The sequence below is a fragment of the Peromyscus eremicus genome, chromosome 22 (genome assembly GCF_949786415.1).
Source record: "Peromyscus eremicus chromosome 22, PerEre_H2_v1, whole genome shotgun sequence".
Classification (NCBI taxonomy): domain Eukaryota; kingdom Metazoa; phylum Chordata; class Mammalia; order Rodentia; family Cricetidae; genus Peromyscus; species Peromyscus eremicus.
The window spans coordinates 35,816,783-35,833,655 of record NC_081437.1 but is presented as its reverse complement, the minus strand read 5'-3'; the positions used below and the strand labels follow the sequence as shown (position 1 = coordinate 35,833,655).

At 48.9% G+C, this 16,873-nt stretch overlaps 1 protein-coding gene and 1 long non-coding RNA gene across 4 annotated transcripts in view; one reads left to right on the top strand and one right to left on the bottom strand.

Annotated features, from left to right (window-relative positions):
* Positions 1–414: 414 nt before the first annotated feature.
* Positions 415–2,700, bottom strand: LOC131897743 (uncharacterized). Its single transcript, XR_009375771.1, has 2 exons — positions 2,461–2,700; positions 415–1,040 (listed from the first exon to the last, which is right to left on the bottom strand). It is a non-coding gene; the product is annotated as an uncharacterized LOC131897743 (long non-coding RNA).
* The window catches only part of Atp6v1c2 (ATPase H+ transporting V1 subunit C2), a 39,699-nt gene continuing 25,318 nt past the window's right edge, over positions 2,493–16,873 (top strand). The window contains exons 1-3 of one of the 3 annotated variants that reach the window (XM_059248733.1): positions 2,493–2,595; positions 4,215–4,353; positions 6,170–6,237. In XM_059248733.1, the coding sequence (XP_059104716.1) occupies positions 4,225–4,353; positions 6,170–6,237 (197 nt within the window). In that variant the 5' untranslated portion in view covers positions 2,493–2,595; positions 4,215–4,224. Of the gene's footprint in view, positions 2,596–2,791; positions 3,085–4,214; positions 4,354–6,169; positions 6,238–16,873 lie in introns of those variants that run through there. The other 2 variants (XM_059248731.1, XM_059248734.1) reach the window with 2 other exon arrangements.

Below are 16,873 nucleotides of genomic sequence, written 5' to 3'. Positions count from 1 at the left end.
AGCAGTAGAAAGGTTACATAGAAGACATCAAGTTGCCCTCAAAAGCAGCAGGTATCTCCGTTATACATGTAGGTGTTGAACAAGATGTTGATAGTAGGGCTGGAGAGATGGACCCATGGTGTAGAGCACCCGTGGTGTGGAGCACCCGTGGTGTGGAGCACCCGTGGTGTGGAGCACCCATGGTGTGGAGCACTAGCTACTCTTCCAGAAGACCCAGGTTCAACTGCCAGCACCGCATGGTGGTTAACTACCATCTGTAGTACCCTAAACCCAAGGGCACTGCATGTGAGTGGTGCACACGAGTCTGCAGGTAAAACATCCATACATATAAAATAAAAGCAAATAAATCTTAAAAAGAAATTGACAGTGAAAGGTTGGAAGAAGTTCAGATTTTGAAAGATGTGGAAGAAGACACAGAGCTCAACAGTTCTTTATTGATTTCTCCATCAGATTTACCAGAGTTATTTGACTGTAAAATAGTATTTATACATGTATGCATGTAAATGCGTATCTAAGACAGGGCCTCACTGACGTCCAGAATGACCTGGAACTCAAAACTCCCCTGTCTCAGTCTCCCGAGCACTAGGGTCACAGGTGTGCACTACCACGCCAGTTTGAATGACTTACTGATTTATTTATTTTGAAGTGCCAGGAATTGAAACCAGGGCCTCAGACATACCGTGAACGTGTTCTGCCACTGTGCAACACCCCAGCCGTGTCCGGACTCTTAAATAACAAAACAAACGTGAGGAAATGAGATTTATAGGAAGAATGGTGTCATAACCAAGGTCAAAGACACGTCTAAACACCCCGCCGTAGAGGGTAGAAAAATGTTGACCGGAAGGGAAGACATGGGTTCAAGTGACGTCACGGTCCTGTAGGCTCGCTGGCAAGTGTGAGGATACACTCCTCAGTTCACCAGCCCGGGTTCTATCTGCAGCTCTTCCATTCACTGAGCGGTCCACCGGACCCCTTTGGGCCTCCCTCCCCTTGACTCTCTGTGCGATCCGGTGCTGGGTCTTTATACTGGTTTCCCTGGCCTGGAAAAAAAAATAAAAGGAACGACTCCAGGTCCAAGATTGAGACCACCCTCACCAGTGTTCAGCCAGGCCGCTCCTTTCCTGGAATAGGCACTTAGCCTCCTTGTGCACACAGCGTTTCCTCATCCCTCGGTTTCAGGTGTCCTCCCTGGGGACGTGTCGCAAGGGCTGACTAACGCACTAGAGTGTCTCAACAGAGATGTGCAGCGCAGGTGCTGGGAGCTCCAGGGCCCCAGAGCGTCCCAGTGGGATCCATCACCTTGACCTCAGACCACAGGTGTCGTGCTCTGGACTTCCCACCACCACACGTCACCACAAGTCTCAGGCCACATCAAGTTCTTTCCCCAAGGATGGGAAAACACTCCCATGAATGGACTAAGGCGGCTGATTCGATATAGTACAGAGAAGAACCCTTCCTCAAGCCAGCAGCAAACACCTTCAACAACCCCCGTAGCATCGTCTCTCCCAGAGCCCCCAAAATCATTGCCTGTGGAAGAGGACTGCCCAGCTTCCCCTTTCAGCCCCTAGGAATGAATTCTTAGGGGTGTGTGTTCATTTTTGCCTTGTTTTCATTTTTATTTATTTATTTATTTATTTTTGAGACAGGATCTTACTATGTGTGCTTGGCTGGTCTGGAACTCACTAGGTAGGTCAGGCTGGCCTCGAACTCACAGAGGTCTGCTTTGCCTCTGCCTCCCCAGTGCTGGGATTACAGGGGTGTACATCACTGTGTCTGATTCTTGTGTTGCGTTCGTGGGTCAATTCTCAGGGTTTCCTTTCTAGTTTCAAATATTTCTGTGGATTTGTTTGTTCTCTCTCTCTCTCTCTCTCTCTCTCTCTCCCCCCTCCCCCCACCCCAGCCGCCGTGTGTGTGTGTGTGTGTGTGTGTGTGTGTGTGTGTGTGTGTGTGTGTGGTGTGCAGTCCCCCAAAGGCACTCCTGTAGAGGTCAAAGGACAACTTTTGGGAGTCAGTTCTCTCCTTCCACTAGGTGGGTCCTGTGATCAAACTCAGGTGGTGGGTTTGGTGGCAAGCATTTTTATCTGCTGAGCCATCTCATGATATCACTTTTGGATTTCAGATAGAATATGTACTTAAGCCTTGTAGAACCCCCCTTACCTACCTACCTACCTACCTACCTACCTACCTACCTATCTAATTTCGCTGGGAACCAAAACGAACTTGGGCTGGGCTAATAAGAGCTCATTAGTCACACTGAAATCCTATTCAGTTTTTTTTTTTTCCATATTACTTTTTCTGTCCTAGGGATGGAACCCAGGGCCTTGCACCTGCTAGGCAAGCAGTCGTCCACCCGTGTTATATCCCTCAGCCCAACTCCGACAGCTTTAACTCCCCTCTGTGCTGGTGAGAGGAGATGGGTGTTGCCTGGGCAACTTGGGGCAAGCTGGCGCCCACGCTGACCTTGGCGGAGCCGTGCTCCTCCCTGCAGGTGTGCGCGCGCTTGTGTGTTGGAAAAACATCTGCGAACCTGTCGCGCTGCTTTCCGTGGGTCAGCCTGGTCTGTCTCGCACGGACCTCGAAAACACCCCAGAGCAGGTGATTTCCCTGGACACCCATCCTGGCTGCCGTGGGGGTGGGAGTGGGAGGCGGCGGAGGCTGCAGCCTGTAGTGCCCTCCTCCGGGAATCCCTTCCTGTCGCTGCCTAGCGCCGTCGGGTCAGGCTCCCAGCTACGCCCCCAACTCCCGGCTGAGCCCACGTGCGGTAGGGACGTTGGACCCCCGCGTGGACTAGTGTCCCTTCTGTACCCTGCCTGTACAGTGCCCGCCCGGAGCTGGCTCTGCGAGTCGCGGGTTCTCAGCAGCGCCACACGGACACGGACACCGAGGGAGGCGGGCAGCCCGTATGCAAATGTCCGAGGGGCCCAGGGCTGCCCCTCCCGTTGGGATAAAAGGCGGGGCGGGGCGCGCACCGGACCGTAGAAGCCGCTGCCTCCCGGGAGCCGGCGGTGCGCTCCGGCCGAGCCTCCCGCCCCGTGTCCCCCGCCGCGTGTCGTCTACAGCCCAGACAATCTCCCGCCGCTCCTGGTAAGGACTCGTGGCCGAGTGGCGTCAAAAGTCAGGGGTGGGGAGCGAGCTGCTGAGGCTGCCAGGGGCGACGACACGCGTGCCCCCTCACCCCCATCGGGTCTGCACCGACTCGCGTCCTCCTCAGCGGCCCGGGTGTGCACTTTCTCAATGGGAACGTGGGAAGCCGACGCCCACGCCGTACTCTCCACGGCTTAGCAGGTGGCATCTCCCCAGGAGCTGCGCACTAGCCAGTTTGTCCCCAGGCAATGTGCAGTCAGGTCGGAAAGTACAGCATTTGGTTCGAGCAAGGTTAGCAGGAACGGGCAGGGTCTCGGGTTGGTTTGAGATGCAGGGAGAGAGAAGGGGGCTCCGCGGGGGCTCGCGCTATCCCGTGGTGATTCTCCACTTTTCTGTAGATGTCGGACGGGATGCACTAGGAGGTGACAGGCGAGGAGAATCAGCTGAGGGGGAAGGTGTGGATGTGCACACCTTTGAACGAGCAGAACGAATCGGGGCCCCTACACCCCTATGCAACGTTGAACCTGCTGGTTGTGCCGGCCCAGCAAGCTACCTGGCCCCACCGAGAGCCATCTCCCCCGGCAGGAAAAAAGACTAGTAGCCCTTTGAAAAGCTCCTTTGACGTTTGATTCTAAAGCTAATCCCAGTCCAAACCAGCTGAGATCTGGGGCTTGACCTGATGATGTTACACTGTGAAAAACCCCTTGTCTCCGATCTCCACCCACCCTCCCTGGATTCCATAAACGACAGTATGCAAAGATGGAAAGCATCCTCCCAGAAGGCTCCATGCCTAGCTTGACTGTCTGTCCATCTTAGAGCTGCTGTGCACTGGAGCCCGGGAATGCAAGGAAACAGTCTGGGACCAATCAGAGCACCTAGGGAGGATGGGCCATGAGGGTTCCCTGTGACCTGGGGCTTCCCTGGGGGGTACAGACATATTGCTTAGGGGGGTGGATGGGTGTCCTTAAAGCTGATGAAAACGTACAAGAAGGTCAAAGCCAGGCAGGACAAACAGAAAGGTGACAGGGCCCGGAGAGGATTAACCCTGGTAGACGCCTGACACATCTCCACTCCTGTTTCTGTTTGTGTGCATTTGTCATGGTGCCCGTTGGTAACCGGATAACTGGAAGACTTAGAAACATGTCCGAGTTTTGGCTTATTTCGGCCCCTGGCGATAAGGAAAACTTACAAGCTCTGGAGAGGATGAACCATGTCACCTCAAAGTCCAACCTGTCCCACAACACCAAGTTCGCCATCCCTGACTTCAAGGTAAGAGCCCTGGAGATGAGGGAGGAGGCTATGGATTGGAGGAGGGCAGGGATTTCTGAGCAAGGAGGTGGTTTCTCAGACGTCAAGGACTTCGGGCAAATGTAGGAACAGTGACAATAAATAAGCCTGAGTTAGAGGATGGACAGACAGGGGTGGCAGTGGGACTTTATGCCATAGCCTCAGATTAACTGTGGCCCTTCTGGACTTGAAGCCATAGGTAAGCATGCACAGGGCAGGCCACAGTGGATAGAGTGTGGATGGAGAGTGGAAGGGATCCTCGGGAGTGATGCTTGGAGTCTCCTGTTTTGTCTGCAGCATCTAAACAGACCCACTGCATGGTTAAATGTGTGGTTTGGGGGGCCTTCAGCTTTGATGGTTTCCCTGACCTAGAGGCAGTCCGGGAAGTCCAGGATCTTTCTGATTCTGTTGGACCGGAGAAAGGGGATGGTGCAGTAGGGTTCTTGTAGTGGATGGGGAGGTTAGGATGAAACAAATGTTAAAATGAGCAAGGTAGGAATAATCTTGTAGTAACAGAGTAATAAGAATCACTTTATTTTGTTTGTATGAGTGTTTTGTTTGCATGTAGGTGTGTGTGCCACGTGTGTGCCTGAGGACAGAAGAGGGCGTCAGAGACCTTGTAACTGGAGCCATGTGGGTGCTGGGTATGGAACCCAGGTCCTCTGGAAGAGCAGCCAGCACTCTTAACTGTTGGGCCATCTCTCCAGCCCCCAGGAATGATCTTTTTCAAAAAGATGTGGCCATGAGTGCTGGCGTGTGCCCGTAATCCTTGCACTCTGGAGGCAAACTGGAGGACTGCTATAAATTCTAGGCCAGCCTGCTCTACAAAAGGAGTTCTAGGGCTAAATTGTGAGACCCTTTTCTCAGAGAGAGGGGGCTAGGATGAGAGGGCGGGAGGAGGCTTGGGCCACAGTCAGTAGAGTACCTGAGTTCAAGCCCCAACATCCGTATAAAAGGCTGGTGTGACCCGCCTGTAATCCTGCTCTGAGGAGCAGACCCTTTCTTCCCGTGTCTCTGAAAAGACCCTTCAGTGGGTCTTTGGACACTGCGTTTATTTCTATACTAAGAAACAGACCCTGAATAGTCTGTAAAGAACCTCTATAAACTGAGCTAAGGTCAGGCCACGAACGATCCTTCCTATGTATTCTGTTGTCATCCTGTCCCAGAAAATGCAATTTTAAAAAACAAGGAAGCAAGTTTGGATTCCTAGCATCTGTACCAGGTTTCACTGGTGTGCAACGATAATCCCAGCACTGGAGAAGCCAAGGCAGGGGTCCCTGATCATCCAGTCCAGCTGAACTGGTGAGCTCCACGTTTCAGTGAGTGCCTCAAAAAACAGTATAGAAAGAAACTGAAGAAGACACCCTATGTTGACCTCTGACCTCTACATGTGTAAGCATCTGCACACATGTGTATACATAGGACACACACTGACATGTACACACCACATACAGAGAATAATAATAAAATTTAAAAGATAGGGGTTTTTTTGTTGTTGTTCAAGACAGGGTTTCTCTGTGTAGTTTTGGAGCCTGTCCTGGATCTCAGTCTTTAGACCAAGCTGGCCTTGAACTCACAGAGATCCACCTACCTCTGCCTCCTAAGTGCTGGGATTAAAGGCAAGCACCACCACCACCCAGTTAAAAGGATAGTTCTTAATCTAAGTGTTTCTCGATTTTCTATCTGGCTGTTGGCTAAAGATATCCAACTCAAGGTGAAGTGAGCCCCACAGGGCTGTTAAAAGGATGCCTTACACCGTTGACCAGCAAGCTCATAATCCCTTTACGGTCTCTTCTAGGTGGGGACCCTGGACTCCCTCGTTGGTCTCTCTGATGAGCTGGGGAAACTCGATACCTTTGCTGAAAGGTAAAACATTTCGTGTTTACTACACACAAGTAAGAATTCGACGTTGTTGTCAGAGGACACAGCATTCTTGCTTTGGCCAAACCAAAGTATGACCTGTGTGAACCTGGTCTCGGAAGCTGGAAGAAAGAGCCAGCGGGTGGGTTCCCAGGGGTGTTGTGTCAATAGTGCTGGGTCCTCTGAGCCCTTTAGTGGTGATTTTTGTTTTTAGTTAGCTTCTCCTTCCTCCTCTCCCTCCCTCTCTCCCTTCTTTTCTTTCTTCCTTCCTTTCTCTTCTTCCCTCCTTTTGTTCTGAGTCTCAGTAAGTTGCCTAGTTTGGCCTTGAACTTACTGTGTAGCCGCCCCGGCTGCCTTTAAACTTCTCCAGCATGCTATTGCTGGCCAAGGCACCATGTCCACCTTTAGTCTATTTTTCAGTAACGTATGTACACAAGAAAAATTCAAAGCAAAAACAAGTCTACAGGGTGGAAATGAAGTTTCCTTTGGATCTGCTGGCCTGCTCCCTGTTCCCTCATCGCCTCCTGTCCTCGATCCTGAAGCTTTGTTGTCCTAACTTAGTGGGCGAGACTTCCAGAGCACAAGTCAGTATGTGTTGTAGTCCTTGCTAGATGCAGTTACACTTGCCTGAAGCCCAGCACTCAGGAGTCGGAGGTCAGAGGATGGCCCGAGTCCACGAGTTCAAAACCAACCTACTCAACATAGCAAGATTCTTTTCTTGTTTGTTTTTGTTTTTCAAGACAGTTTCTCTGTAACATCCCTGGATGCCTGGAATTTGCTGTGTAGACCAGACTGGCCTTGAACTCACAGAGACTGGCCTGCCTCTGCCTCCCTAGTGTTGGGACTAAAGGCGTGCGCCACTACGCCCCGCTCAACACAGCAAAATTTCAATAACAAAATAATAAATCACCTTCCTATAATCTCAGCACTTGGGAGGCAGAGGCACGAGGATCCAGAACTCAAGATCAACCTCTGCATCGCAAGTTTGAGGTCAGCCTGGGCTACTTGAGACTGTCTCACACACACACACACACACAAAAACAAAACATATAGCCTTAGAATAATTTTATGTAAATATATTCTATTATATATATATATGATAACATATACAGTGCATCCTGCTTTTTTCCCTTTTGCTTAATAATATAGCTCAGAGAAAGTTTCCTGTTAGCTCATGATGGCCTGCTTGTTTGGATCGTCTCTGGACATGTTACCTTGAGCCGACGAACTGTTTCTTGCTTGTCTCTCTGTTGTTGGAAGCCTACATCTTCTGGGCTTGGGCTGTTGCCAACAGTGCGCTGATGACTGTCCTCTTGGGGGACATGTAGAAGTGATGAAAGTGGAGGTGTGAGCCAGAGAGTTTGTGCACATACAACTGTAGCTATGGCCCCTCTCGCCCCTAGAAAATTGTTGATCTCATTCATACTCTTCACAAAAATGGCCTCAGAACTGCATTTTCTGATCCTTGATCAGTGTTTTGCTCTTTGAGAGAAGCTGGCTTAATAGAAGTGGAGGCAATCTTTGCCACTGTAGTTTGCAAAGACACGAGACAAAATTAACCCCAAAGATAACCATGAGATAACATGCTATTATGGACGAGTGAAGGGGAGGGATGTGTTGCCAGTCTTGAACCTGTGAAAGAATGTCACCGAGGACAAAGGAGCCGAGTCCCTTGTGTCAACTTCCTTTTGAGGCTGCCCTGGGCCACACAGAAGCCTGACCAGGTTAGATAACTCACATCCAACAGTCAAATCGAATGATCTGTGCAGAAGCCAAGACCCCGAGAGCAGCCCCCTGCCGGAGACTGCCACAGGCTTTCAGTCTTCCCTCTCCGGCAGGCTGCAGTGAGAGGATGTGCAGCCTGCTCCAGCTGCCTTAGGAGGCGTGGGTGGGCTGTTTCCTCGCCTGGCTGCAGATATGGCAGCTCTTGAGTGGTTCCTTTTTCTAGAACTTGACACCATTAGCGGCCCCTTAGCTCCTTCCTCACTCACTGAGAACTCGGATGCAGATGGATTCTGGCTTTCGGGTTATTTGTTTGTTTGTTCGCTATTTCCTCCTGACAGGCATTCATATTTTGTCCTGTTACACAAGTCTCCCCTGATGGGTAATGCAGCATGTGCTTAAGAAACATACACAAAAAAATTCACGTGCTAGCAGGATGAGGGCTGTCATTAGGAAACACAGATGCCATAAAACTTTTTAACAGCAGAGACTAGGTGTGTAAGGGCTGGAAATTTATTTGCACTGTGTATTGTTTCCAGTTTCCTGGTATGCATGCATTCCCAGGCACTTTCCTACGGGGAATAAGGACAGCCGTGTGCTGTGGGCACCCTGCAATACAGACTCACTCAAGGCAGGTGTCTTGCCTCAGGAATCTGTCTGTACCGGAACTTAGGATAAAAAGAAAGGACTCTGGTCGTAAACCCTCCAGGTCTTTGGGATGGCCACCCCAACTCTTTGACTAGTCCTTAAGTGTCACTGGAGACATACATGCTGGCTGGGCCTGTAAGCAGTGCAGCGGGAACCTGTCAGCACTGCCTCCGGCCAGGGGAACCGAGAAGGGACAGTTTTCAAGGTGTATTGTTTCCATATCCTTTTATTATTTATTTACCTGGGCACAAGAGTGTTTTTCCATGCAGCTGCAAGGCTTCTGCTTGTGAGAGCTCTGTTTTTAGAAAAGTTTGTTCCTGCATGCTGCCTGTGTTAGTTCACTCCGTAAATAATTTAAAAAAAAAAAAATTTAAGAATCCAATGATTTTACCTTTAAAAGCCTCCCTTCCCTTTAAATAGTCAAGTCCTTCCCAGATCCTTAGCCTGTTCTGTGGTCCAGTCGGTATATTGCGTTTCACAGGCACGTGGTCCTGCATGGCCACTCAGCTGTGCCGCACAGGCTCCTCCGATGCATTGTCGATTGCCACTTGCACTTGGGTGGTCTCTCCTTTCCCGGGTGGTCTAAGAGTTGGCTGAGCAAAGGTTACGTACGTGAGGGGGCTATCTGTGCAGCAACAGTAGAGAGTTCACTGAGGACACCGTGAATGCATGTGGGCTAGAATCCTAAAGAGGTCTCCAGGCTTCCCACCTCAGGCTGTGTGACCCATGACCTCCACGTTTGTAAACTTTTGCATAAAACCTCATTCCTCTCTTGCTTTGTTTGGGTGCTTTTCTTTGCTGTCTCCAAGAAAGCATATTGAATTACTTGCTTAGTTTAAAATTTTTTTATTACATTTATTTATTCATTCACTCATTTATTTGTTTGTTTGTTTGGTGTGTGTGCACACATAGGTCAGAAGACAACTTGTAGGAGTCCATTTTTTCTTTCCACCATGTGGACCGAGGGCTGGAACTCAGTTTGTCTGGTTTAATCACTGAGCCATCATACCAACTTTTGTTTATTTTGTTTTGTTTCTTTGTTTGTTTTTTGGTTTTGCGAGACAGAGTTTCTCTGTGTAGCTTTGGTGCCTGTCCTGGATCTCATTCTGTTGTTGTTGGTTTTTTGTTTTTTGTTTTTTTGAAATGCCAAAAGCAATGAATTTTTCCTCTGTATACGTATGCCTTCAATTTTAATGTGTATTGTTTTATTTTTAATTCGGATATTCTGCAGTTTTTAATCTTTATATGTTTGAAAGGTTAATTTTTAAAAAAATTAGTCATTGCTGCTTTTTTTCTTGTTTTATTTCTATTGCTGTGTTGTTAAAGAGTGAATCAGGAGCTATTTGTACCTTTGAGAATTTGAAATTTTCTTTGTGACCTGACCTACTGTTAATCCTTTTTAAAAGATTTGTTTTATTATTAATTTGTGTGTGTGTGTGTGTGTGTGTGTGTGTGTGTGTGTGTGTATACATGTGCATGCAATGCCCGTGAAGGCCAGAAAAGGTCATCTGATTCCTAGGAGCCAGAGTTACAGGCAGTTGTGAGGCATCTCCAGGGTTACCGGGAAACAAACGAGTCTTCTGTGAGAACAGTAAGCCCTCTTAACTGCTGAGCATCTCTCACCCCCACTTTTGTTTTATGAAACGGAGCCTCCTTAAGTAGCTCAGGCTAGCCCTGAGCTCCCCTCGTCTTACTGCCTCAGCTCTCCTGAGTGCCAGGATTATATACGTTTGTGCCACTAGGCATGTTCCTTGTGTCTTTCTTAGGGTTATAGAAGATACATTTCATTTTACAGAAGATACATTTCATTTTATAGAAGATACATTTCATTTTATAGAAGATACATTTCATTTTATTATAATTAACACACTAAGTTAAGCATCTCTGTTCTTTTAGGTATTGCTTTTTTTAGAAATTTATTTATTTATTATGTACACAGAAGAGGGCACCAGATCTCATTACAGATGGTTGTGAGCCATCATGTGGTTGCTGGGGATTGAACTCAGGACCTCTGGAAGAGCAGTCAGTGCTCTTAACCTCTAAGCCATCTCTCCAGCCCTAGGTATTGCTTTTGTCCTTAATGTAGCTCTGTGTTTTTGATTATCCTAATACTCCCAGACTGCCATTTATTAGTTCTCCTTGGGTTTGATTCCCAGTAACACACACACACACACACACACACACACACACACATTCAATTACATAGTCAAACAGCGTGGCATATTTGTACACCTTGCCAAACTGTTCCTGCAAAGGGGGGGGGGGGGGACACGAGAGGCCCTTTCTTCATCTCCGTTAGTGGAGTGCCCTTGAGAGACTGCCCATTTACCTGGCAGAAGGAGGCTGGGTGATTGTTTTCCTGAGTATTTCTCGGATTCACGGCCAGACCAAACATTTTCAAGTGCCTATTAACCACCTGTAGTTCTGCTTTCACGCTTTGCCTGTTCCCGGTGTTTGTTCGTGCAGCCCCTGGACAATCTCCAGGACACCCTTCACCTTGTGTGTCCTGGAGCCTCGCTCTGCGGGGGCAGGACCCTGCATCAGGGCACAGTGGCTGCCCTGCTTGGTGGACGGACTTTCGGCAAAGCGTCCAGATGTTAATGCCTGTATACTGACCCTTTGCTCTCCAGATGTTTGGGGTGCTGAACTCTTCCTAGAAGGCCCTGGGATCTCACAGCATTTCACGACAGCCCTCTGGGACTCAGTTCAGATCTAGCAGCCTGCCTTAGCTGTTTCTCCTCTGGGGCCAAAGCATGGCTAAGAGTGCTTTGGTTTTCTGTTGTTTTCATTTTTTGAGATAGGGTTTCAGGTAGGCCAGGTTGGCATCAAACTTGTTACATATGGAAGGATGACCTTAAACTCTGCTGGGCCATACATGTGTGGGCTCAAGTTCTAGAATGCCAGCTTGCCAAAAAGAAGTCTGCTTTGCGTGGCAAAGGCCATTTTGTTGAGAGGCTCAACACCGTACAGGGGATTTCTGTAAAGACTTTTATTTATTTTTGTACACAGGAATTGAGTTTACAGTTTCATGCTTGCTTACTAGGCAAATACTGAGGTCTGCCCCAGACTTTTTACCATTTTTTGTTTTTCTTAAACAAGATCTCAAAAAGTTGTCCAGGCTGCCCTTCAACTTACTCTACCATCCAGGCAGGCCTTGAATTTTCCATCTTTTTTTTTTTCCCTGAGCCTCTGGAGTGGCCAGGATTACAGGCACACCCCTCCAGATTCAGCTTCTTTAAACTTCATGGTCTTCAGAAGCTTCCAGAGTCTGTGGACATTAAAGCAAGGTGTGTCTGGGCCCAGAGCTCGCTGGAGCGGAGAGCCTCTAGAAACCTCTAGAAGCCTTGTTCAATCTTTTCTTTTATATAAAGAAAGTTACTAGGGATCTCTGCTCGCCTCTTCTTGATGACTCTGCTGTGGAGTGTGCCACTGTCCTTTGGCAGAGGCAGAGGCAAAGACTGGGGTGAGTCACACATCCCACCCTCTGTGGAAGCTTCTAGGCTCACTTCTCGGGCCCGGCACTCCCCCTCTATGGCATTTACTATCTGGACACACTGGGGACAGTGGGACACAGGGCAAGTTTGGGGCTTCTGGTGGTCCTTGGGGGACACTTCGGTGCCTCTAGCAGATGGAGACCAGCCTCTGTGAAAGAGCCATGGATGTAAGGACGAGCTGTGTGGCTTGGGGGCAGTCTTCCTGGCTCTCTCAGCTTCCTCAGACTCAGGCTTTGTCTTGTTCAGTGAAGGTTTAGCTGGTACTCTGCAGAGTCCCTTTGGAGGACCGTCAAAGGCTTCCAAGGGGAACTTGTTCTTGTTGCTTCGAACCCAGAGAAGGCTCCCGTGCCCAGCCTTGTAACCTGTAACCTTTCTGTCCTCCAGACGTCTGGGTGACTTCAGACCAACTCTATCCTGCTTTGCTAAAATTCTCCAATGAGTCATGGAAGAGGGGGATGTCTCTCTCTCTCTCTCTCTCTCTCTCTCTCTCTCTCTCTCTCTCTCTGTGTGTGTGTGTGTGTGTGTGTGAGTGTGTGTGTGAGTGAAGGCCAAAACAAAGCACAACCTCAGGTGTTGTTCCCCAGGAGCTAGCCACAATTTTTCTTTTGAGACAGGGTCTCTCAGGGGGACCTAGGTCTCATCAAGTAGCTTGGGCTGGCTGGCCAGGAAGTCTCAGGGATCCGTCTGTCTAGGCCTTCCCTGCACTAATTACAGACATGCACCATCACACTAGTTTATTTTATTTGTAACATGGGTTCTGGGTATCACGCTTTGTGTCCCCAAGGCAGGCACTTGACCAAATGAGCCGAGTGCCTAGCCCCAAAGACTGGCTTTTGCAGTACCAATTTGCCCTTCAGGAGCTTAGAACCTTGCTTGATCTGCCATTCTGGGAGATGGAGCAGACTAATACTTCCTCTGGTGGACTGGGGCAGCTTCTGGGGCAGGCGGGGCGCAGATGACGACCTGTCTGGCAGGCCCGCTCAGACACAGGGACTCTGCTGTACAATGCGCAGGGAGAGTTCCCTCGGGGCCACCGTGTCTTAAGGCCACCTAGGAAGAATCTGCTCTTTGCTTGGGCCCTGGGAGCTGTGACTCAGGTGACTGAGGAGTGAGCCTTCCCTTCCAGATTCATCTCGTACCCGCAGCTTCTGCCCTCTTACCCACAGACAGCGCCTTCGAGGGTCCCCGGCTCTGCACAGCAGCCATTTCCTGGCTTATGGTTACAGAAGCTGGGGAGCTGAGATCTCTCCCACTAGGTGTTCATCTGTACCCCTAGGGCAAGGGAGCTGCAATTCTGAGCTTGGACCGTGGGGGAGCTACTTTTGGAGCCAAGATCCAGTTTTTACATACTTTTTTTTCTTTGTAGGTTTCCAACTTGTTGGTAGAATTATCATTTAGCAATTAAAATAAACGTCCTGTTACAAATCAGTAGACGTGTAAGATACAGTGCAAACGAGACCATTTAAAATAAACCAGGATCAGAGGTGGTGACACACACCTTTAATCCCAGAATTTGGGAGGCAAAGGCAGACAGATTTGAGTTCAAGGCCAGCCTGGTCTACAGAGTGAGTTCCAGAACAGCCGGGGCTACACAGAGAAACCCTGTCTCAAACAACCATAAAACAAACAAACAAAAAATAAAATAAACCAGGGTCTGGAGAGATGGCTCAGTGGTTAAGAGCACGTGCTGCTCCTGCAGAGGACCAGAATTCAGTTTCACAACCACAACTGTCTGTAATTTCACCTTCAGGGGTACAGCCTCTTTGTAGAGTCTGTGGGCACCCACACTCACAAGCACATACACCCACACAGACACAGGCAAAGATTCAATAAATACTGAAAATAAAATGATAGAAAACTGCATTATTACACACGGTTTTAAAATCTATTTTATGTTTTAAAAACAAAGTTAACCTTTCCCTTTTCTTTTCAACTTATTTGTATCTTTTTAAAAAAGGTTTGCAGTTTTGTGTGTCTGTGCATGCTTCTGTGGGTGCACACGTGGGTGCAGGTTCACGTGTCTTTGTGTACGTGCACATGGAGGCTACCGGTCCACCTTCCTCCAGTGCTGTCCATTATTTTGGTTTTGGTTTTGTTTACACAGGCTGGACAAGGTATTTCAAGTCCATAATTCCACTTCCAGGGGGTGGGCCAAGACTGGAGGACCCTGGGCTTACTGGCCAAGCAGGCTTGCTGAGGATTTGAGCTCCAGGCTCAATGAGAAACACTGTCTTAAAAAACAAGGTGCGGAGTGATTGAGGAACATAGCCAAGGTTGACCTCTGACCTTCACACATATGCCCGGATGCTCCCATGTGCCTGCTCACATTTGTACATGCAGACACACACACACACACACACACACACACACATACACACTGGTTATATACAGTGAAATGTGTACATTTTCAGTAAACAAATTGGTGAGTTTTGACAAATATGTATATTCACGTGACCAAGTGAGATAATTACGTATTTTTCTGCAAGTTGATTTTCACTAAAAATATGATCTGTACATCTTCCCATGTGGGCTAATACTCATTACAGTTTAAGAAAAATTAATTACATTTTTAGTGTGTGTGTGTGTGTGTGTGTGTGTGTGTGTGTGTGTGTGTGTACATGAGTGGGTGCCATAGTTCATGTATGGAGGTCACAGGACAACTTGAAGGAGTTGCTTCTCTCCCTCTGCCATGTGGGTCTCACAGGGATTGAACTCAAGTCTTTAGGGTTGGGGGCAGGTGACTTTGGCCTCTGAGTCCTGTCTCCCATCCTCACTGTTCATTTTGGTCAGCTATTTTAGATTTGTGTGAGTTTCAGAGACCCTGGCGTTCTCCATCAGTTCCTTCTGTGACACTAGCTCACAAAGTCTTTGTTAAGATGGTGTCAGGTAGCTGGGAATGCTGTCACCGGAACTGGGTGGGTCTCCAAAACATAGAAGCTCATACAGATCAGTGAAGGAAGCAACAGAGGAAAAGAAAACAAAAGAGGGATGGATTTGAACTTGTGGCCTTCTGTAGTCAGCAGACTGAGGAGGGATATGCAGCCTCCCTGAAGATGGCAGATATGCAGATCGGGGTGATAACGAGATGTAGGTGTCCAGGTATCAGATTGGCAGAGACTAAAAGGACACCTAAGGCTGGTGTTGGCCAGGGTATAGGGAAGCAAGCAGGCCTCTGCATTCTGAGGGGAGTGGACATCTGCTTGTTGTAATTAGAGGGGGCTTCGGCCTTACTTGACATTAGAAGTGGCCACCCAGCCCGGCGGTGGTGGCACACGCCTTTAATCCCAGCACTCGGGAGGCAGAGCCAGGCGGATCTCTGTGAGTTCGAGGCCAGCCTGGGCTATAAAGCGAGTTCCAGGAAAGGCGCAAAGCTACACAGAGAAACCCTGTCTTGAAAAACCAAAAAAAAAAAAAAAAAGAAGTGGCCACCCCTTTTATTCCAGTAGTTTCTTTACACACCGGTACAGGAAGGTAGACTGTGCAGATCATTGCAACACCAATTCACACGGGAAGCGACCCAGCAGTCTGGAATGCCTTGTGGCAGGGCAGCGTGTTGGGCTACCACGCTGTGGATGACAGGAACGAGGAAGCTGCCCACTTCTGACAAGAAGGAGCTACACATAGGTGATGTAAAAGGAGAAAGGGAAATCTGAAAATGGCCTAAGACCCTTAACATTCCTATTGGCGATAAAGAAGGTTCTGGTTCAGTGACGTGGTAATTCTCTGGTGACCACAGGTGCTGATCACAACAAGTTGCTTCTGTTCTGTGGAACAAGTGATTTTTCTAGCCATTGAGCATCATCGGAGCATGCTATTCTGAGATGTTCTGGAAGCCATGGACGTGCTGAGGGGCCCCATTGGCTGCAGTGAGACACTCTGAAGGGGCTCAGAGGGAGGAGAGTAGAGAACACGGAAGGATGAGGTGCTGTGGGATGCTGGGCTTGTTTATCCATTCAGCAGACGTTGCTGGCACCTCACCGCTTTCATGTAAATAGGTAATTATTGGATGGGCTGTGGGGGCCGCAGGAGTAGGTCCAACTCGCTTGTGTTACTATGGTGATTTGAATAAAGAAAAGGAACTTCCAACAGTACTGAGACTGAAGTTCTGTGACAGCAGGGACTTTGCTCAGCCCACAGCACCCAATAATGCTTGGTGCACAGTAGTTGCTTAGTGTATAAAATTTGCTCGCTGAATCAGGGTCCCAGCAGATGATGGGAGGCACACTCATTTTGGGGTAACTGGAGGAGTTCTGTGACAAAGAGGCCCAGAGTTGTGTGGCAATGTAGCGGACAGAGTTTAAAGGACATTGACGGGACCTGGGCCGAGACACAAGCCTGAGGCTGCAGGAGCTGAGATCTCTGCCGGAGGGAACCGGAGTGGACATTTGGTCTTCCTTTGATCTGCTGAACTCACCTGGGAGCCAGAGGGCACAGAGCTCAGAGCAGTCAGCCGGATGCCCTAAGCACACATTCTTGTGGCAAACGCCCGGGGAATGCATCCTTGACGCCGTTAAGAAGCCTGGGGGTCAAAGGCCTAGAAGACAGCGCAGTTAGGTTTGTGTACAGGGCTCTCTGAGTGAGACTGTAATTCCTAATCAAAGGGATGCGGGCACTCTACACTGGGAGGCATTTAGACTCGAGGTGGGTCACAGTGGCTGTCTAGAATGCAGCGTGACCATGACCTGGTGGCCAGGAGCCTTGTCTTTGAAGCCCACTTGCAGACCCTCGATAGGCAGCAAATTGTTTCGGTTTCCCCATCTGAGAGGTGGGATAATACT